Below are 19,030 nucleotides of genomic sequence, written 5' to 3' on the forward strand. Positions count from 1 at the left end.
GTTGATGAGAATGGGGACGTGCTCGGTGATCCTTTTCCTGTAGTCCACAATCATCTCCTTAGTCTTGGTTACATTGAGGGATAGGTTGTTATTCTGGCACCACCCGGCCAGGTCTCTGGCCTCCTTCCTATAGGCTGTCTCATCGTTGTCGGTGATCAGGCCTACCACTGTTGTGTCATCTGCAAACTTAATGATGGTGTTGGAGTAGTACCTGGCCATGCAGTCGTGGGTGAACAGGGAGTACAGGAGGGGACTGAGCACGCACCCCTGAGAGGCCCCAGTGTTGAGGATCAGCGTGGCAGATGTGTTGCTACCTACCCTCACCACCTGGGGGCGGCCCGTCAGGAAGTCCAGGATCCAGTTGCAGAGGGAGGTGTTTAGTCCCAGTGTCCTTAGCTTTGCGATGAGCTTATTGGGCACTATGGTGTTGAACGCTGAGCTGTAGTCAATGAACAGCATTCTCACATTGGTGTTAAGAATATAAGACTGCTGAAGAATTAATCAAATGGCCACCTGGACTATTTATAGTGTGCAAAGCTGTCGTCAAGGCAAAGGATGGCTACTATATTTTGATTTGTTTAACACTTTTTTGGTTACTACATGATTCCATATGTGTTATTTCCTAGTTTTGATGTCTTCACTATTATTCTATTGTAGAAAATAAAGAAAAACCCTTGAATGAGTAGGCATGTCCAAACTTTTGACTGGTACTGTATATAGCTAAATTATTCATATTGTAACCATCCTAACCCAATAACATGATGCAGCCACCACTATGAAAATATGGAGAGTGGTACTCAGTAATGTGATGTTTTGGATTTGCCCCAAACATAACACTTTTGTATTCAGAGTTGCAACATAAATGTTTACATTTATTATTATATTCAATCATTCCACACTGCTAGCGAGGGTCTGAGTAGCCAGGCGCTAAAATATAACTTGGTTCTATTTGTGATGCTTGACCCACTCCAAATCCTGCCTCTCCCAACTCCTCATTGGTTGTTAGGAGCATATACCCACGTGGGTGATTGAAAGATGAACTGAGGTCCACACTCCAGTCCAGTTGGTGGTGGTAATGAACCTTAAAGTTGGTTGCCATCCACCATATAAAGTCCAAAGAAGAAGAAGAAGCCTGAAGGAGGAGAGATTACTAGAAACAAACTCGGATGACCCTTTTATCTGTGGATTAATTGTCAGAGTAGAGGATCTTGTGCATTTCAGGTAGAATAACAACTCAATGTTTATATCCCAGGACAAATTAGCTAGCAACAGCAAGCTAGCCAGCTAAATGTCCATCAATGTTTAATGCTTTTCGACCTGTCCCCAAATGAATATAGTTGGTTCAGAGTTTGTTTTGATATTTCAACCTACGTGTCCTGATCCCGTCTGATGTCGGTGGACAAAATCAACATGCGTGCGCGAGTGATCTGGTCAGCATGGGAGCCGGGAAATTCATATATAAATGGGTGTACTAGATCTTTGAAAGCAAGGAGGCGGTATTTCTGTTCTACGTGTGCTATTTCTATGCTTCCCGTTTGTTTGTTTTTTGTCACATAAACTGAAATTAGAGTTTTTATTACGACGACCTGGGGAATAGTCACAGGGGAGAGGAGGGGAAAAAACGTTGCTTTGCCACGTTTTGCAGTTTCAAAGTCACCATTGACCTCATAGTGAAATCCCTGAGCGGTTTCCTTCCTCTCCGGCAACTGAGTTCGGAAGGAGGCCTGTATCTTTTGTAGTGGCTGGGTGTATTGATACACCATCCAAAGTGTAATTAATAACTTCACTTCACCTCAAAGGGAATATTCAATGTCTGTTTTTTGTTTTGTTTTTATTTATCCATCTACCAATAGGTAGAGAGAGAGAGAGAGATATAAATATATATTTTCATTTATTTTTCAAGGCAGTGATGTGAGCTACATTCTTCTGTCTCTCAGCAAGTGTTTGGCCAGTCAGAGAAAAGTAAACCTCTAGAAATCTTTAGGCGAAAAAATATTCCTGTTGTCTGTTAAAACCCATGTGCCATTGTGTCTGTAATCCCACCAAACATCCAAAATCCAATCCTTCGTTACCTCTCCAAACATAATCAAATCTTTATTTTTCTCTCTCTGCCATCCTGGACTTGAATCGATTCATGGATTCCCCATGTACCGTTGTCACACTGGTGCGCCAAACCGAACTAGACTGGGCTCAGATATCTTCTCGCCATGCAGCGCTAATCCGGGATGTTTCCTTCTTGCAGCTGACTGATCTGGAGAAGCTAGAGGACCGAGGCCAGACGGAGGGACCTAAAGGAACCTGCCGTTCTCCTACATCCATGAAGTTCAGGACCAGATCACAAGGTAGAGAGGGGAGAGGGAGGGAGGGAGGGAGGGAGGGAGGGGGAGGGAGGGAGGGAGGGAGGGAGAGGGAGGGAGGGAGGGAGGGAGGGAGGGAGGGAGGGAGGGAGGGAGGGAGGGAGGGAGACAAAGATAGAGAGAGAGACAAAGATAGAGAGAGAGACAAAGATAGAGAGAGAGAAAAAGAGAGAGAGAGACAAAGAGAGAGAGAGACAAAGAGAGAGAGAGACACAGAGAGAGAGACAGACAAAGAGAGAGAGACAAAGAGAGAGAGACAAAGAGAGAGAGAGACAAAGAGAGAGAGAGACAAAGAGAGAGAGACAGACAAAGAGAGAGAGACAAAGAGAGAGAGAGATATATAAATATATATATTTTCATTTTATTAATATTTTTCGAAATGTATACTTTGACAATGTAAGTAATAATGAACTTGCCATGTCTATAAAGTCAATTGAACTGAAATTAAGAGAGAGATTAGTCCCTAATGGAGCATAGAGTGAAGCTTGTTAGCCACACAGTCAGTCATGCTGCACTGTTAACTGGTTAAAAACAAGGCAGGTTTACAACCATCAGCTAGTCAACCATCCTGAACAGGTAGTGGAGCGTGTGAGTGGAGTGAAGCAGTCCCACCCAGCGTTGACAGAGCACCACTCCAGCGCTCAATGTCCTTTCTCTCAATCAGCAAAAAAAAACAGCTCACAGCGGGGGGAAAAACATCCCTCCAAATTCACTCCATTCATTTTCTGTTTAAAAAGATAATTTACCAAACCACATCTACTGTAGGCTATTGAACCAGGACCTAGTTGATGATGTGTAGCTGCTGTGTTTTCTCTCAGGCTATTGAACCAGGACCTAGATGATGATGTGTAGCTGCTGTGTTTTCTCTCAGGCTATTGAACCAGGACCTAGTTGATGATGTGTAGCTGCTGTGTTTTCTCTCAGGCTATTGAACCAGGACCTAGTTGATGATGTGTAGCTGCTGTGTTTTCTCTCGGGCTATTGAACCAGGACCTAGTTGATGATGTGTAGCTGCTGTGTTTTCTCTCGGGCTATTGAACCAGGACCTAGTTGATGATGTGTAGCTGCTGTGTTTTCTCTCGGGCTATTGAACCAGGACCTAGTTGATGATGTGTAGCTGCTGTGTTTTCTCTCAGGCTATTGAACCAGGACCTAGTTGATGATGTGTAGCTGCTGTGTTTTCTCTCAGGCTATTGAACCAGGACCTAGTTGATGATGTGTAGCTGCTGTGTTTTCTCTCAGGCTATTGAACCAGGACCTAGTTGATGATGTGTAGCTGCTGTGTTTTCTCTCAGGCTATTGAACCAGGACCTAGTTGATGATGTGTAGCTGCTGTGTTTTCTCTCAGGCTATTGAACCAGGACCTAGTTGATGATGTGTAGCTGCTGTGTTTTCTCTCAGGCTATTGAACCAGGACCTAGTTGATGATGTGTAGCTGCTGTGTTTTCTCTCAGGCTATTGAACCAGGACCTAGTTGATGATGTGTAGCTGCTGTGTTTTCTCTCAGGCTATTGAACCAGGACCTAGTTGATGATGTGTAGCTGCTGTGTTTTCTCTCAGGCTATTGAACCAGGACCTAGTTGATGATGTGTAGCTGCTGTGTTTTCTCTCAGGCTATTGAACCAGGACCTAGTTGATGATGTGTAGCTGCTGTGTTTTCTCTCAGGCTATTGAACCAGGACCTAGTTGATGATGTGTAGCTGCTGAGTTTTCTCTCAGGCTATTGAACCAGGACCTAGTCGTAGTGATGTGTAGCTGCTGTGTTTTCTCTCAGGCTATTGAACCAGGACCTAGTTGATGATGTGTAGCTGCTGTGTTTTCTCTCAGGCTATTGAACCAGGACCTAGTTGATGATGTGTAGCTGCTGTGTTTTCTCTCAGGCTATTGAACCAGGACCTAGTTGATGATGTGTAGCTGCTGTGTTTTCTCTCAGGCTATTGAACCAGGACCTAGTCGTAGTGATGTGTAGCTGCTGTGTTTTCTCTCATCTACTGATCATTAGACACTTCAGTTGTAACTGGCTCTGTTGCGCCCCCATTCGACAGTTCAGAGACAACATTAATTAGCACTCCTCTTACAAAGTTACACTAGCCTATATTTACAAATGTAAACGTCTCCAGTGTTGCACGGGCTCATGGTTGTCTTGCTCGTAACTACACAGGCTGTGTGACCTTGGTCGACTCGTATCAACATCTCTGACGGGGCAGGTTCAATAAATACAACAGAACAGGCCTGATTAACAGAACACTGATGAAGGAAATGAAAAGGGCTGGGCAGAGCTGGTGGCTGAGTGGTACCGGAGCGAGAGAGAAGGCAGATACTCCAAGCACTCCACTCCTCTCTCCATTGCAGCTACACTCCTCTCTCCATTCCAGCTCCACTCCTCTCTCCATTCCAACTCCACTCCTCTCTCCTCTCTTATAATGTCATTGTTCCTCATTAAAGGGGAGGATAGTTCTAATGTCATTGTCCCTCATTAAAGGGGAGGATAGTTCTAATGTCATTGTTCCTCATTAAAGGGGAGGATAGTTCTAATGTCATTGTCCCTCATTAAAGGGGAGGATAGTTCTAATGTCATTGTTCCTCATTAAAGGGGAGGTTAGTTCTAATGTCATTGTTCCTCATTAAAGGGGAGGATAGTTCTAATGTCATTGTTCCTCATTAAAGGGGAGGATAGTTCTAATGTCATTGTTCCTCATTAAAGGGGAGGATAGTTCTAATGTCGTTGTTCCTCATTAAAGGGGAGGATAGTTCTAATGTCATTGTTCCTCATTAAAGGGGAGGATAGTTCTAATGTCATTGTTCCTCATTAAAGGGGAGGATAGTACTAATGTCATTGTTCCTCATTAAAGGGGAGGATAGTTATAATGTTTGGTTTGACTGGCTGTCCTCCAGTAAAGATTATACAAACAGTTTTAACCTCTGTCATTGACAGCAGTTACCCACTGGGCACACCCTGGTTGAATCATGTTGTGTCCACGCCATTTCAGTGAAATTATGTTGAACCAACGTGGAATATACGTGGAATTGACGTCTGTGCCCAGTGGATAATTATGCCGTGTTATTTCATGTCCCTGAAAGTGGTGAATAAAATTGAGGTCACGTTTAGACAAATATAGGGGCATGAGGCTCTATAATACGGTGAAGATGGAAGAAGATGATTCGACTGTGAGACTTCATGCTTTTTCATGCCAATTTGTTTCAGGGGGCGGTAGTCGTCTGGAGTCTGTTGGAGAGGATGACGAGCTGATCGTGGAGAATGGAGAGGAGGGAAGTGACATGGTGGAGAAACCGACACGAGGCGGACGCAAACACTCCTTGCCTCAGCAGTTAGACACTGTGGGCGTCCGACAGGTCAGTCGGTCAAAGGGCAGAGGTCAGGGGTCACTAGGTCAGTGTCTGGGCGTCCGACAGGTCAGTCGGTCAAAGGGCAGAGGTCAGGGGTCACTAGGTCAGTGTCTGGGCGTCCGACAGGTCAGTCGGTCAAAGGGCAGAGGTCAGTGGGCACTAGGTCAGTTTCTGGTGGAAGGTGTTATTCATGCAGTGTACAATGTTCATGGCTGGAAGGGATGCGGTTTTTGTGATGTCAAACTCCCACAAGAGTTTGAAACTTGTCTGGTGAAGTTGGGACTTGGAGGAGTGTTCAGAATCAATTTTCTTTTGATCAAAGTAATCATATGGGGGGGGGGGGGGATTTTTTGAACGGTGTTTCCCTTGAAGGTTTAACAGAAATGTACCCACACTCTAACTTCCCCCATCTCCCACGTCTCTCCGTCTCCCCATCTCTCCTCTCTCCCCCATCTCTCCCCTCTCCCACATCTCTTCGTCTCCCCCGTCTCTCCCCATCTCTCCCCTCACCCACGTCTCCCCCGTCTCTCCCCATCTCTCCCATCTCCCACGTCTCTCCGTCTCCCCATCTCTCCCCTCACCCATGTCTCCCCGTCTCCCCCATCTCTCCCCTCTCCCATGTCTCTCCGTCTCCCCATCTCTCCTCTCTCCCACGTCTCCCCGTCTCCCCCATCTCTCCCCTCTCCCATGTCTCTCCGTCTCCCCATCTCTCCCCTCTCCCACGTCTCCCCGTCTCCCCCATCTCTCCCCTCTCCCATGTCTCTCCGTCTCCCCATCTCTCCTCTCTCCACGTCTCCCCGTCTCCCCCATCTCTCCCCTCTCCAATGTCTCTCAGTCTCCCCATCTCTCCTCTCTCCCACGTCTCCCCGTCTCCCCCATCTCTCCTCTCTCCCATGTCTCTCCGTCTCCCCCATCTCTCCCCTCTCCAATGTCTCTCCGTCTCCCCATCTCTCCGCTCTCCCACGTCTCCCCGTCTCCCCCATCTCTCCCCTCTCCAATGTCTCTCCGTCTCCCCATCTCTCCTCTCTCCACGTCTCCCCGTCTCCCCCATCTCTCCCCTCTCCAATGTCTCTCAGTCTCCCCATCTCTCCTCTCTCCCACGTCTCCCCGTCTCCCCCATCTCTCCTCTCTCCAATGTCTCTCAGTCTCCCCATCTCTCCTCTCTCCCACGTCTCCCCGTCTCCCCCATCTCTCCTCTCTCCAATGTCTCTCAGTCTCCCCATCTCTCCTCTCTCCCACGTCTCCCCGTCTCCCCCATCTCTCCCCTCTCCAATGTCTCTCAGTCTCCCCATCTCTCCTCTCTCCCACGTCTTCCCGTATCCCCCATCTCTCCCCTCTCCAATGTCTCTCAGTCTCCCCATCTCTCCCCTCTCCCACGTCTCCCCGTCTCCCCCATCTCTCCCCTCTCCAATGTCTCTCAGTCTCCCCATCTCTCCTCTCTCCCACGTCTCCCCGTCTCCCCCATCTCTCCTCTCTCCCCTGTTTCCACCCATCTTCCCCTCTCTCCCACGTCTCCCCGTCTCCCCCATCTCTCCTCTCTCCCCTGTTTCCACCCATCTTCCCCTCTCTCCCACGTCTCCCCGTCTCCCCCATCTCTCCTCTCTCCCCTGTTTCCACCCATCTTCCCCCCTCTTCCCTGTCTCCCACGTCTCTCCGTCTCCCCATCTCTCCTCTCTCCCACGTCTCCCCGTCTCCCCCATCTCTCCTCTCTCCCACGTCTCCCCGTCTCCCCCATCTCTCCTCTCTCCCACGTCTCTCAGTCTCCCCCATCTCTCCTCTCTCCCACGTCTCCCCGTCTCCCCCATCTCTCCTCTCTCCCACGTCTCCCCGTCTCCCCCATCTCTCCTCTCTCCCACGTCTCCCCGTCTCCCCCATCTCTCCTCTCTCCCACGTCTCCCCGTCTCCCCCATCTCTCCTCTCTCCCACGTCTCCCCGTCTCCCCCATCTCTCCTCTCTCCCACGTCTCCCCGTCTCCCCCATCTCTCCTCTCTCCCACGTCTCTCAGTCTCCCCCATCTCTCCTCTCTCCCACGTCTCCCCGTCTCCCCCATCTCTCCTCTCTCCCACGTCTCTCAGTCTCCCCCATCTCTCCTCTCTCCCACGTCTCCCCGTCTCCCCCATCTCTCCTCTCTCCCCTGTTTCCACCCATCTTCCCCCCTCTTCCCTGTCTCCCCCATCTCTCCTCTCTCCCCTGTTTCCACCCATCTTCCCCCCTCTTCCCTGTCTCCCCCATCTCTCCTCTCTCCCCTGTTTCCACCCATCTTCCCCCCTCTTCCCTGTCTCCCCCATCTCTCCTCTCTCCCATGTCTCATGTCTCTCCGTCTCCCCGTCTCCCCATCTCTCCTCTCTCCCATGTCTCTCCGTCTCCCCATCTTCCCCCCTCTTTCCTGTCTCCCCCCCCCCCCCCCCTCTTTCTCCGGACCTCTCAGTGGCTGGCTGGGTCATGGATCCGGGGACGTCTCACGCCTGTCCTACCCTGGCTGGATGGGCTTTAAATAGGTTATAAGAGCCTGTTCTGCTCACTCATCAGGCTGATAGATAGATTGTACAGTCTCCTTGTCCCCACAGGCTGATTTGTGTGATAATAACCCAGGCCGAGGGACATCAAAGCCCAGACCGGCCTCTCAGCCTGCCTCTCCTTCTTTCACCACAATGCTTCTCGTGGCTTGGCTAATTGCTGTGTTTAATCAAAGGCCAGATTGGCCAGACAAAGTGTCCAGAGTCTTGTACTACACTATATACTGTAGTCCAGAGGCTTTCAGACTCAGTCCAGGGGCTTTCAGACTCAGTCCAGGGCTTTCAGACTCAGTCCAGGTGCTTTCAGACTCAGTCCAGAGGCTTTCAGACTCAGTCCAGGGGCTTTCAGACTCAGTCCAGGTGCTTTCAGACTCAGTCCAGGGGCTTTCAGACTCAGTCCAGGGACTTTCAGACTCAGTCCAGGGACTTTCAGACTCAGTCCAGGGCTTTCAGACTCAGTCCAGGTGCTTTCAGACTCAGTCCAGGTGCTTTCAGACTCAGTCCAGAGGCTTTCAGACTCAGTCCAGGTGGCTTTCAGACTCAGTCCAGAGGCTTTCAGACTCAGTCCAGGGGCTTTCAGACTCAGTCCAGGGGCTTTCAGACTCAGTCCAGGGGCTTTCAGACTCAGTCCAGGGGCTTTCAGACTCAGTCCAGGGGCTTTCAGACTCAGTCCAGGGGCTTTCAGACTCAGTCCAGGGGCTTTCAGACTCAGTCCAGGGGCTTTCAGACTCAGTCCAGGGGCTTTCAGACTCAGTCCAGGGGCTTTCAGACTCAGTCCAGGGGCTTTCAGACTCAGTCCAGGGGCTTTCAGACTCAGTCCAGGGGCTTTCAGACTCAGTCCAGGGGCTTTCAGACTCAGTCCAGGGGCTTTCAGACTCAGTCCAGGGGCTTTCAGACTCAGTCCAGGGGCTTTCAGACTCAGTCCAGGGGCTTTCAGACTCAGTCCAGGTGCTTTCAGACTCAGTCCAGGTGCTTTCAGACTCAGTCCAGGGGCTTTCAGACTCAGTCCAGGGGCTTTCAGACTCAGTCCAGAGGCTTTCAGACTCAGTCCAGGGGCTTTCAGACTCAGTCCAGGGGCTCTCAGACTCAGTCCAGGTGGCTTTCAGACTCAGTCCAGGGGCTTTCAGACTCAGTCCAGGGGCTTTCAGACTCAGTCCAGGGGCTTTCAGACTCAGTCCAGGGGCTTTAAAATATGTGCCTCTAATATGGTCATACATTTGGCAGGAGGTTAGGAAGTGCAGCTCAGTTTCCACCTCAATTTGTGGGCAGTGAGCACATAGCCTGTCTTCTCTTGAGAGCCATGTCTGCCTACGGCGGCCTTTCTCAATAGCAAGGCTATGCTCACTGAGTCTGTACATAGTCAAAGCTTTCCTTAAGTTTGGGTCAGTCACAGTGGTCGGTATTCTGCCACTGTGTACTCTCTGTTTAGGGCCAAATAGCATTCTAGTTTGCTCTGTGTTTTTGTTAATTCTTTCCAATGTGTCAAGTAGTTTTTTGTTTTCTCATGATTTGGTCTAATTGTGTTGCTCTCTTTCTCTCTCTGTCTCTCTCTGTCTCTCTCTGTCTCTCTCTCTCTCTCTCTCTCTCTCTCTCTCTCTCTCTCTCTCTGTATCTCTCTCTCTCCCTCTCCCCACCACCCCCCACTAGGAGTATCAGATAGTTAAGAAATCATCTCGCTCCCTGAGCACCGTTCAAGTGGAGTCTCCATGGCGACTGGCCCAGCCGTCTATTATATCCAACATTGTCCTTATGAAAGGACAGGGCAAGGTGAGCACCACACACACACACACACACATACACATACACACGCACGCACGTACGCACACACACACACACACACACCAAGGGTCCTTGGTAAACAACAGGTGTAGACTAACAGTGAAATGCTGACTGATGGGTCCTTGGTAAACAACAGGTGTAGACTAACAGTGAAATGCTGACTGATGGGTCCTTGGTAAACAACAGGTGTAGACTAACAGTGAAATGCTGACTGATGGGTCCTTGGTAAACAACAGGTGTAGACTAACAGTGTAATGCTGACTGACTGAAGGGTCCTTGGTAAACAACAGGTGTAAACTAACAGTGAAATGCTGACTGATGGGTCCTTGGTAAACAACAGGTGTAGACTTACAGTGAAATGCTGACTGATGGGTCCTTGGTAAACACTAGGTGTAGACTAACAGTGTAATGCTGACTGACTGATGGGTCCTTGGTAAACAACAGGTGTAGACTAACAGTGAAATGCTGACTGACTAGTCCTTGGTAAACAACAGGTGTAGACTAACAGTGTAATGCTGACTGACTAGTCCTTGGTAAACAACAGGTGTAAACTAACAGTGAAATGCTGACTGAAGGGTCCTTGGTAAACAACAGGTGTAGACTAACAGTGTAATGCTGACTGACTAGTCCTTGGTAAACAACAGGTGTAGACTAACAGTGAAATGCTGACTGACTAGTCCTTGGTAAACAACAGGTGTAGACTAACAGTGTAATGCTGACTGACTAGTCCTTGGTAAACAACAGGTGTAGACTAACAGTGAAATGCTGACTGAAGGGTCCTTGGTAAACAACAGGTGTAGACTAACAGTGAAATGCTGACTGATGGGTCCTTGGTAAACAACAGGTGTAGACTAACAGTGAAATGCTGACTGATGGGTCCTTGGTAAACAACAGGTGTAGACTAACAGTGAAATGCTGACTGATGGGTCCTTGGTAAACAACAGGTGTAGACTAACAGTGAAATGCTGACTGACTGGTCCTTGGTAAACAACAGGTGTAGACTAACAGTGAAATGCTGACTGACGGGTCCTTTATCCAACAATGCAGAGTTAAAGATAAAATAAGAATAGAAATGTAGACACGGTGAATAACGACTACAGATAGGGTGAAAATAACATGGCGATATACAGCGCTTTCAGAATGTATTCACACCCCCTGACTTTTTCATATTTTGTAACTAAAAGTGGAAACAGGTCAAGGGGGTGTGAGTCCATTCTGAAGCCGTTGTGTGAGCGGCCTCATGTTCCCGTAGATTTTAGTCTGACTAAGTCGTAGTTTAATTGTATTATCGAAAACATGATACCATCTCACAGTCTGCCTGGTCTACTGAATGCCAAGTTCTTCCATGTGTTTGTGTTCGGGTTGGGAAACGTATCTGTGGTACGCACATGTCATGAGTGTGATTGGCTGTTCGTCAGTCATGCTGTTGGTTGGTGCTTCGTTGGTCGTTCTGTTAGGGACCACCTAACTATTGTTGCTGGTTTGACCTGTTCTGTGGTTCTGAAACCTTTGTCTCTGTCAGGTTACGGGCCTGGGGTTCAGACAGTATTGTTGGTAGTTGGCACTGTTCTGTGGTTCTGAAACCTTTGTCTCTGTCAGGTTACGGGCCTGGGGTTCAGACAGTATTGTTGGTAGTTGGTACTGTTCTGTGGTTCTGAACCCTTTGTCTCTGTCAGGTTACGGGCCTGGGGTTCAGACAGTATTGTTCGTAGTTGGTACTGTTCTGTGGTTCTGAAACCTTTGTCTCTGTCAGGTTACGGGCCTGGGGTTCAGACAGTATTGTTGGTAGTTGGCACTGTTCTGTGGTTCTGAAACCTTTGTCTCTGTCAGGTTACGGGCCTGGGGTTCAGACAGTATTGTTGGTAGTTGGTACTGTTCTGTGGTTCTGAAACCTTTGTCTCTGTCAGGTTACGGGCCTGGGGTTCAGACAGTATTGTTGGTAGTTGGTACTGTTCTGAAACTTGTGTGTGTGTGTGTGTTAGGGACTGGGGTTCAGCATCGTCGGAGGTCAGGACTCTGCCCGAGGAAGGATGGGGATCTTTGTCAAGACTATCTTCCCTAACGGAGCAGCGGTCGCAGACGGACGACTGAAAGAGGGAGATGAGATTCTGGAGGTGAATGGAGACTCTCTCCAAGGCCTGACCCACCAGCAGGCCATCCAGACCTTCAAGGTAAGCAGAAACAGTCTGGGTTAGAGTTTACAGGGTTAGGATTAAGGTTGTGGCAATCCAGACCTCCAAGGTAACAGTCAGGGTTAGGATTAAGATTGTGGCCATCCAGACCTTCAAGGTAACAGTCAGGGTTAGGATTAAGGTTGTGGCCATCCAGACCTTCAAGGTAACAGTCTGGGTTAGAGTTACGACAGGGTTAGGATTAAGGTTGTGGCCATCCAAACCTCCAAGGTAACAGTCAGGGTTAGGATTAAGGTTGTGGCCATCCAGACCTCCAAGGCAACAGTCTGGGTTAGGATTAAGGTTGTGACCATCCAGTCCTCCAAGGTAAGCAGGAAGCAAAAGACTATTTGGAATACTTTCAGATTCTAAGGGGATATGGTGTGGTGTACCACAGGGCTCAATACTAGGGCCTCCACTGTTCCTGTACCACGGGGCTCAATACTAGGGCCTCCACTGTTCCTGTACCACAGGGCTCAATACTAGGGCCTCCACTGTTCCTATACCACAGGGCTCAATACTAGGGCCTCCACTTGTCCTGTACCACAGGGCTCAATACTAGGGCCTCCACTGTTCCTGGACCACAGGGCCTCCACTGTTCCTGTACCACAGGGCTCGATACTAGGGCCTCCACTGTTCCTGTACCACAGGGCTCAATACTAGGGCCTCCACTGTTCCTGTACCACAGGGCTCGATACTAGGGCCTCCACTGTTCCTGTACCACAGGGCTCGATACTAGGGCCTCCACTGTTCCTGTACCGCAGGGCTCAAAACTAGGGCCTCCACGTTTCCTGCACCACATGGCTCGATACTAGGGCTTCCACTGTTCCTGTACCACAGGGCTCAATACTAGGGCCTCCACTGTTCCTGGACCACATGCCCTCCACTGTTCCTGTACCACAGGGCTCGATACTAGGGCCTCCACTGTTCCTGTACCACAGGGCTCGATACTAGGGCCTCCACTGTTCCTGTATCACAGGGCTCGATACTAGGGCCTCCACTGTTCCTGTACCACAGGGCTCAATACTAGGGCCTCCACTGTTCCTGGACCACAGGGCCTCCACTGTTCCTGGACCACAGGGCCTCCACTGTTCCTGTACCACAGGGCCTCCACTGTTCCTGGACCACAGGGCCTCCACTGTTCCTGTACCACAGGGCCTCCACTGTTCCTGGACCACAGGGCCTCCACTGTCCCTGTACCACAGGGCTCGATACTAGGGCCTCCACTGTTCCTGTACCACAGGGCCTCCACTGTTCCTGGACCACAGGGCCTCCACTGTCCCTGTACCACAGGGCTCGATACTAGGGCCTCCACTGTTCCTGTACCACAGGGCCTCCACTGTTCCTGGACCACAGGGCCTCCACTGTTCCTGTACCACAGGGCCTCCACTGTTCCTGGACCACAGGGCTCGATACTAGGGCCTCCACTGTTCCTGTACCACAGGGCTCGATACTAGGGCCTCCACTGTTCCTGTACCACAGGGCCTCCACTGTTCCTGTACCACAGGGCTCGATACTAGGGCCTCCACTGTTCCTGTACCACAGGGCCTCCACTGTTCCTGGACCACAGGGCCTCCACTGTTCCTGTACCACAGGGCTCGATACTAGGGCCTCCACTGTTCCTGGACCACAGGGCCTCCACTGACCCTGTACCACAGGGCTCGATACTAGGGCCTCCACTGTTCCTGTACCACAGGGCTCAATACTAGGGCCTCCACTGTTCCTGGACCACAGGGCCTCCACTGTTCCTGGACCACAGGGCTCGATACTAGGGCCTCCACTGTTCCTGTACCACAGGGCTCAATACTAGGGCCTCCACTGTTCCTGTACCACAGGGCTCAATACTAGGGCCTCCACTGTTCCTGGACCACAGGGCCTCCACTGTTCCTGGACCACAGGGCCTCCACTGTTCCTGTACCACAGGGCCCCCACTGTTCCTGGACCACAGGGCCTCCACTGTTCCTGTACCACAGGGCCTCCACTGTTCCTGGACCACAGGGCCTCCACTGTCCCTGTACCACAGGGCTCGATACTAGGGCCTCCACTGTTCCTGTACCACAGGGCCTCCACTGTTCCTGGACCACAGGGCCTCCACTGTCCCTGTACCACAGGGCTCGATACTAGGGCCTCCACTGTTCCTGTACCACAGGGCCTCCACTGTTCCTGGACCACAGGGCCTCCACTGTTCCTGTACCACAGGTCCTCCACTGTTCCTGGACCACAGGGCCTCCACTGTTCCTGTACCACAGGGCCTCCACTGTTCCTGGACCACAGGGCTCGATACTAGGGCCTCCACTGTTCCTGTACCACAGGGCCTCCACTGTTCCTGTACCACAGGGCTCAATACTAGGGCCTCCACTGTTCCTGGACCACAGGGCCTCCACTGTTCCTGTACCACAGGGCTCAATACTAGGGCCTCCACTGTTCCTGGACCACAGGGCCTCCACTGTTCCTGTACCACAGGGCTCGATACTAGGGCCTCCACTGTCCCTGTACCACAGGGCTCGATACTAGGGCCTCCACTGTCCCTGTACCACAGGGCTCGATACTAGGGCCTCCACTGTCCCTGTACCACAGGGCCTCCATTGTTACTGTACCACAGGGCCTCCACTGTTCCTGTACCACAGGCCTCCACTGTTCCTGTACCACAGGGCCTCCACTGTTCCTGGACCACAGGGCCTCCACTGTTCCTGTACCACAGGGCTCGATACTAGGGCCTCCACTGTTCCTGGACCACAGGGCCTCCACTGTCCCTGTACCACAGGGCTCGATACTAGGGCCTCCACTGTTCCTGTACCACAGGGCTCAATACTAGGGCCTCCACTGTTCCTGGACCACAGGGCCTCCACTGTTCCTGGACCACAGGGCCTCCACTGTCCCTGTACCACAGGGCTCGATACTAGGGCCTCCACTGTTCCTGTACCACAGGGCCTCCACTGTTCCTGGACCACAGGGCCTCCACTGTCCCTGTACCACAGGGCTCGATACTAGGGCCTCCACTGTTCCTGTACCACAGGGCCTCCACTGTTCCTGGACCACAGGGCCTCCACTGTTCCTGTACCACAGGTCCTCCACTGTTCCTGGACCACAGTGCCTCCACTGTTCCTGTACCACAGGGCTTCCACTGTTCCTGGACCACAGGGCTCGATACTAGGGCCTCCACTGTTCCTGTACCACAGGGCCTCCACTGTTCCTGTACCACAGGGCTCAATACTAGGGCCTCCACTGTTCCTGGACCACAGGGCCTCCACTGTTCCTGTACCACAGGGCTCAATACTAGGGCCTCCACTGTTCCTGGACCACAGGGCTCGATACTAGGGCCTCCACTGTTCCTGTACCACAGGGCCTCCACTGTTCCTGTACCACAGGGCTCAATACTAGGGCCTCCACTGTTCCTGGACCACAGGGCCTCCACTGTTCCTGTACCACAGGGCTCAATACTAGGGCCTCCACTGTTCCTGGACCACAGGGCCTCCACTGTTCCTGTACCACAGGGCTCGATACTAGGGCCTCCACTGTCCCTGTACCACAGGGCTCGATACTAGGGCCTCCACTGTCCCTGTACCACAGGGCTCGATACTAGGGCCTCCACTGTCCCTGTACCACAGGGCCTCCATTGTTACTGTACCACAGGGCCTCCACTGTTCCTGTACCACAGGCCTCCACTGTTCCTGGACCACAGGGCCTCCACTGTTCCTGGACCACAGGGCCTCCACTGTTCCTGTACCACAGGGCTCGATACTAGGGCCTCCACTGTTACTGATATGTGAATGACATACCAGCAGTGGTGAGATGAACTCCTGCTATATATAGAAGACGACCTTGCTGCTGTCAGGAAAGGAAACTGGAAATTAAACGTTTTTAACTGTATGAAATGTTTACCCCAAAATCTATCAATCGACCATTCAATCAGTGTCATTGATCAGGAAAAATGGTTTGTCACTTTTGGCCTTTCATCCATCTTCTTTGATATCAAAGTGCAATATCTATTCTCTAACCACTTTTAAAAAGAGAGGGTGCATCTTAGTGTGTTTCTATCATTGAGAAAGTCAAACCTGACACCGTGTCTCATTGTGTTGTTGTTGTTGTTGTTGATCCTAACACTGTATCTCTGTGTCTCAATGTGTTGTTGTTGTTGTTGTTGTTGTTGTTCCTAACACTGTATCTCTGTGTCTCATTGTGTTGTTGTTGTTGTTCCTAACACTGTATCTCTGTGTCTCATTGTGTTGTTGTTGTTGTTGTTCCTAACACTGTATCTCTGTGTCTCATTGTGTTGTTGTTGTTCCTAACACTGTATCTCTGTGTCTCATTGTGTTGTTGTTGTTCCTAACACTGTATCTCTGTGTCTCAGTTTGTTGTTGTTGTTGTTCCTAACACTGTATCTCTGTGTCTCATTGTGTTGTTGTTGTTCCTAACACTGTATCTCTGTGTCTCATTGTGTTGTTGTTGTTCCTAACACTGTATCTCTGTGTCTCAGTTTGTTGTTGTTGTTGTTCCTAACACTGTATCTCTGTGTCTCATTGTGTTGTTGTTGTTGTTGTTCCTAACACTGTATCTCTGTGTCTCATTGTGTTGTTGTTGTTCCTAACACTGTATCTCTGTGTCTCATTGTGTTGTTGTTGTTGTTCCTAACACTGTATCTATGTCTCATTGTGTTGTTGTTGTTGTTGTTCCTAACACTGTATCTCTGTGTCTCAGTGTGTTGTTGTTGTTGTTGTTGTTCCTAACACTGTATCTCTGTGTCTCAGTGTGTTGTTGTTGTTGTTGTTGTTCCTAACACTGTATCTCTGTGTCTCAGTGTGTTGTTGTTGTTGTTGTTGTTGTTGTTGTTGTTGTTCCTAACACTGTATCTCTGTGTCTCATTGTGTTGTTGTTGTTGTTGTTGTTGTTGTTGTTGTTGTTGTTGTTGTTGTTCCTAACACTGTATCTCTGTGTCTCAATGTGTTGTTGTTGTTGTTGTTGTTCCTAACACTGTATCTCTGTGTCTCATTGTGTTGTTGTTGTTGTTGTTGTTGTTCCTAACACTGCATCTCTGTGTCTCAATGTGTTGTTGTTGTTGTTGTTGTTGTTGTTCCTAACACTGTATCTCTGTGTCTCATTGTGTTGTTGTTGTTGTTGTTGTTCCTAACACTGTATCTCTGTGTCTCATTGTGTTGTTGTTGTTGTTGTTGTTGTTGTTCCTAACACTGTATCTCTGTGTCTCATTGTGTTGTTGTTGTTGTTGTTGTTGTTGTTGTTGTTGTTGTTGTTGTTGTTCCTAACACTGTATATCTGTGTCTCATTGTGGTGTTGTTGTTGTTGTTCCTAACACTGTATCTCTGTGTCTCCGGTCCACTGCAGCAGCTGAAGAAGGGCGTGATAACCCTGACTGTGAGGACTCGTCTCCGCAGCCCCAGCCTGACTCCGTGCCCTACCCCCACCCTCCTCAGTCGCTCCTCCTCCCTTAACTCCAACGCCAGCGGGGGAACCCCCATACCCTCCACTTTCGACGAAACCCCCGAAGTCCGCAAGGGACCGCCCAGACCTGGCCCCAAGGACCGCATCATTATGGAGGTTACACTCAGTAAAGGTAACTGACAAAGTGGGGTTTTGAACTGTGCCGTTTCAGTTCAGTTGTTGTGACCTCACTTCCCTCTGGTGTGAGATGTGCTTTTGTTGACATTTTAGTTTGAGACCGTAGGGAGTAACCACAAGACAATCCTCTTACATCCTCCCAGCAACTCTCTCAATGCAATAACACACCCAACAATTACAAGATATACAAATATATATATACAAAAGTATGTGGACACCCCTTCAAATTAGTGGATTCGGTTATTTCAGCCACACCCGTTGCTGACGGTTGTATAAAATAGAGTACATAGCCATGCAATCTCCATAGACAAACAATTGGCAATAGAATGGCCCGTACTCAAGAGCTCAGTCCCTTTCAACGTGTCAGTTCGTCAAATTTCTGCCCTGGTCAACTGTAAGTGCTGTTATTGTGAAGTGGAAACGTCTAGGAGCAACAACGGCACAGCTGCGAAGTGGTAGGCCACACAAGCTCACAGAACGGAACCACCGAGTGCTGAAGCCCATAAAAAATTGGTGTCCTCGGTTGCAGATCTCACTACCGAGTTCCAAACTGCCTCTGGATGCAACGTCAGCACAACAACTGTTTGTCAGGAGCTTCATGAAATGGGTTTCCATGGACCAGCAGCCGCACACAAGCCTCAGATGACCATGATATAGGTTTCCATGGACCAGCAGCCGCATACAAGCCTCAGATGACCATGATATAGGTTTCCATGGACCAGCAGCCGCACACAAGCCTCAGATGACCATGATATAGGTTTCCATGGACCAGCAGCCGCATACAAGCCTCAGATGACCATGATATAGGTTTCCATGGACCAGCAGCCGCACACAAGCCTCAGATGACCATGATATAGGTTTCCATGGACCAGCAGCCGCACACAAGCCTCAGATGACCATGATATAGGTTTCCATGGACCAGCAGCCGCACACAAGCCTCAGATGACCATGATATAGGTTTCCATGGCCGGACTCTGGAGCAGTTGGAAACGCGTTCTCTGGAGTGATGAATCACGCTTCACCTTCTGGCAGTCCGACGGATTCATCTGGGTTTGGCGGATGCCAAGAGACACTACCTGCCTGAATGCACAGTGCCAACTGTAACGTTTGGTGGAGGAGGAATAATGGTCTGGGACTGTTTTTCATGGTTCGGGCCCCTTAGTTCCAGTGAAGGGAAATCTTAACGCTACAACATACAATGACATTCTAGACGATTCTGTTCTTCCAACTTTGTGGCAACAGTTTGGGGAAGGCCCTTTCCTGTTTCAGAATGACAAAGTCCCTG

The 19,030-nt window shown here is 49.9% G+C and overlaps 1 protein-coding gene across 5 annotated transcripts in view; it reads left to right on the top strand.

The window, feature by feature from the left end:
• LOC110525145 (PDZ domain-containing protein 2) overlaps positions 1-19,030 on the top strand; it is a 209,886-nt gene that overhangs the window by 152,889 nt on the left and 37,967 nt on the right. For all 5 annotated transcript variants that reach the window (XM_090236856.1, XM_090236857.1, XM_090236860.1 and 2 more), the window contains 5 exons: positions 2,243-2,342; positions 5,563-5,711; positions 9,869-9,988; positions 11,983-12,171; positions 17,512-17,740. In XM_090236856.1, coding sequence (XP_090092982.1) covers positions 2,243-2,342; positions 5,563-5,711; positions 9,869-9,988; positions 11,983-12,171; positions 17,512-17,740 — 787 coding nt within the window. The remainder of the gene's footprint in view (positions 1-2,242; positions 2,343-5,562; positions 5,712-9,868; positions 9,989-11,982; positions 12,172-17,511; positions 17,741-19,030) is intronic.

The sequence above is a fragment of the Oncorhynchus mykiss genome, chromosome 6 (genome assembly GCF_057628025.1).
Source record: "Oncorhynchus mykiss isolate SJ-2025 chromosome 6, ASM5762802v1, whole genome shotgun sequence".
Taxonomy (NCBI): domain Eukaryota; kingdom Metazoa; phylum Chordata; class Actinopteri; order Salmoniformes; family Salmonidae; genus Oncorhynchus; species Oncorhynchus mykiss.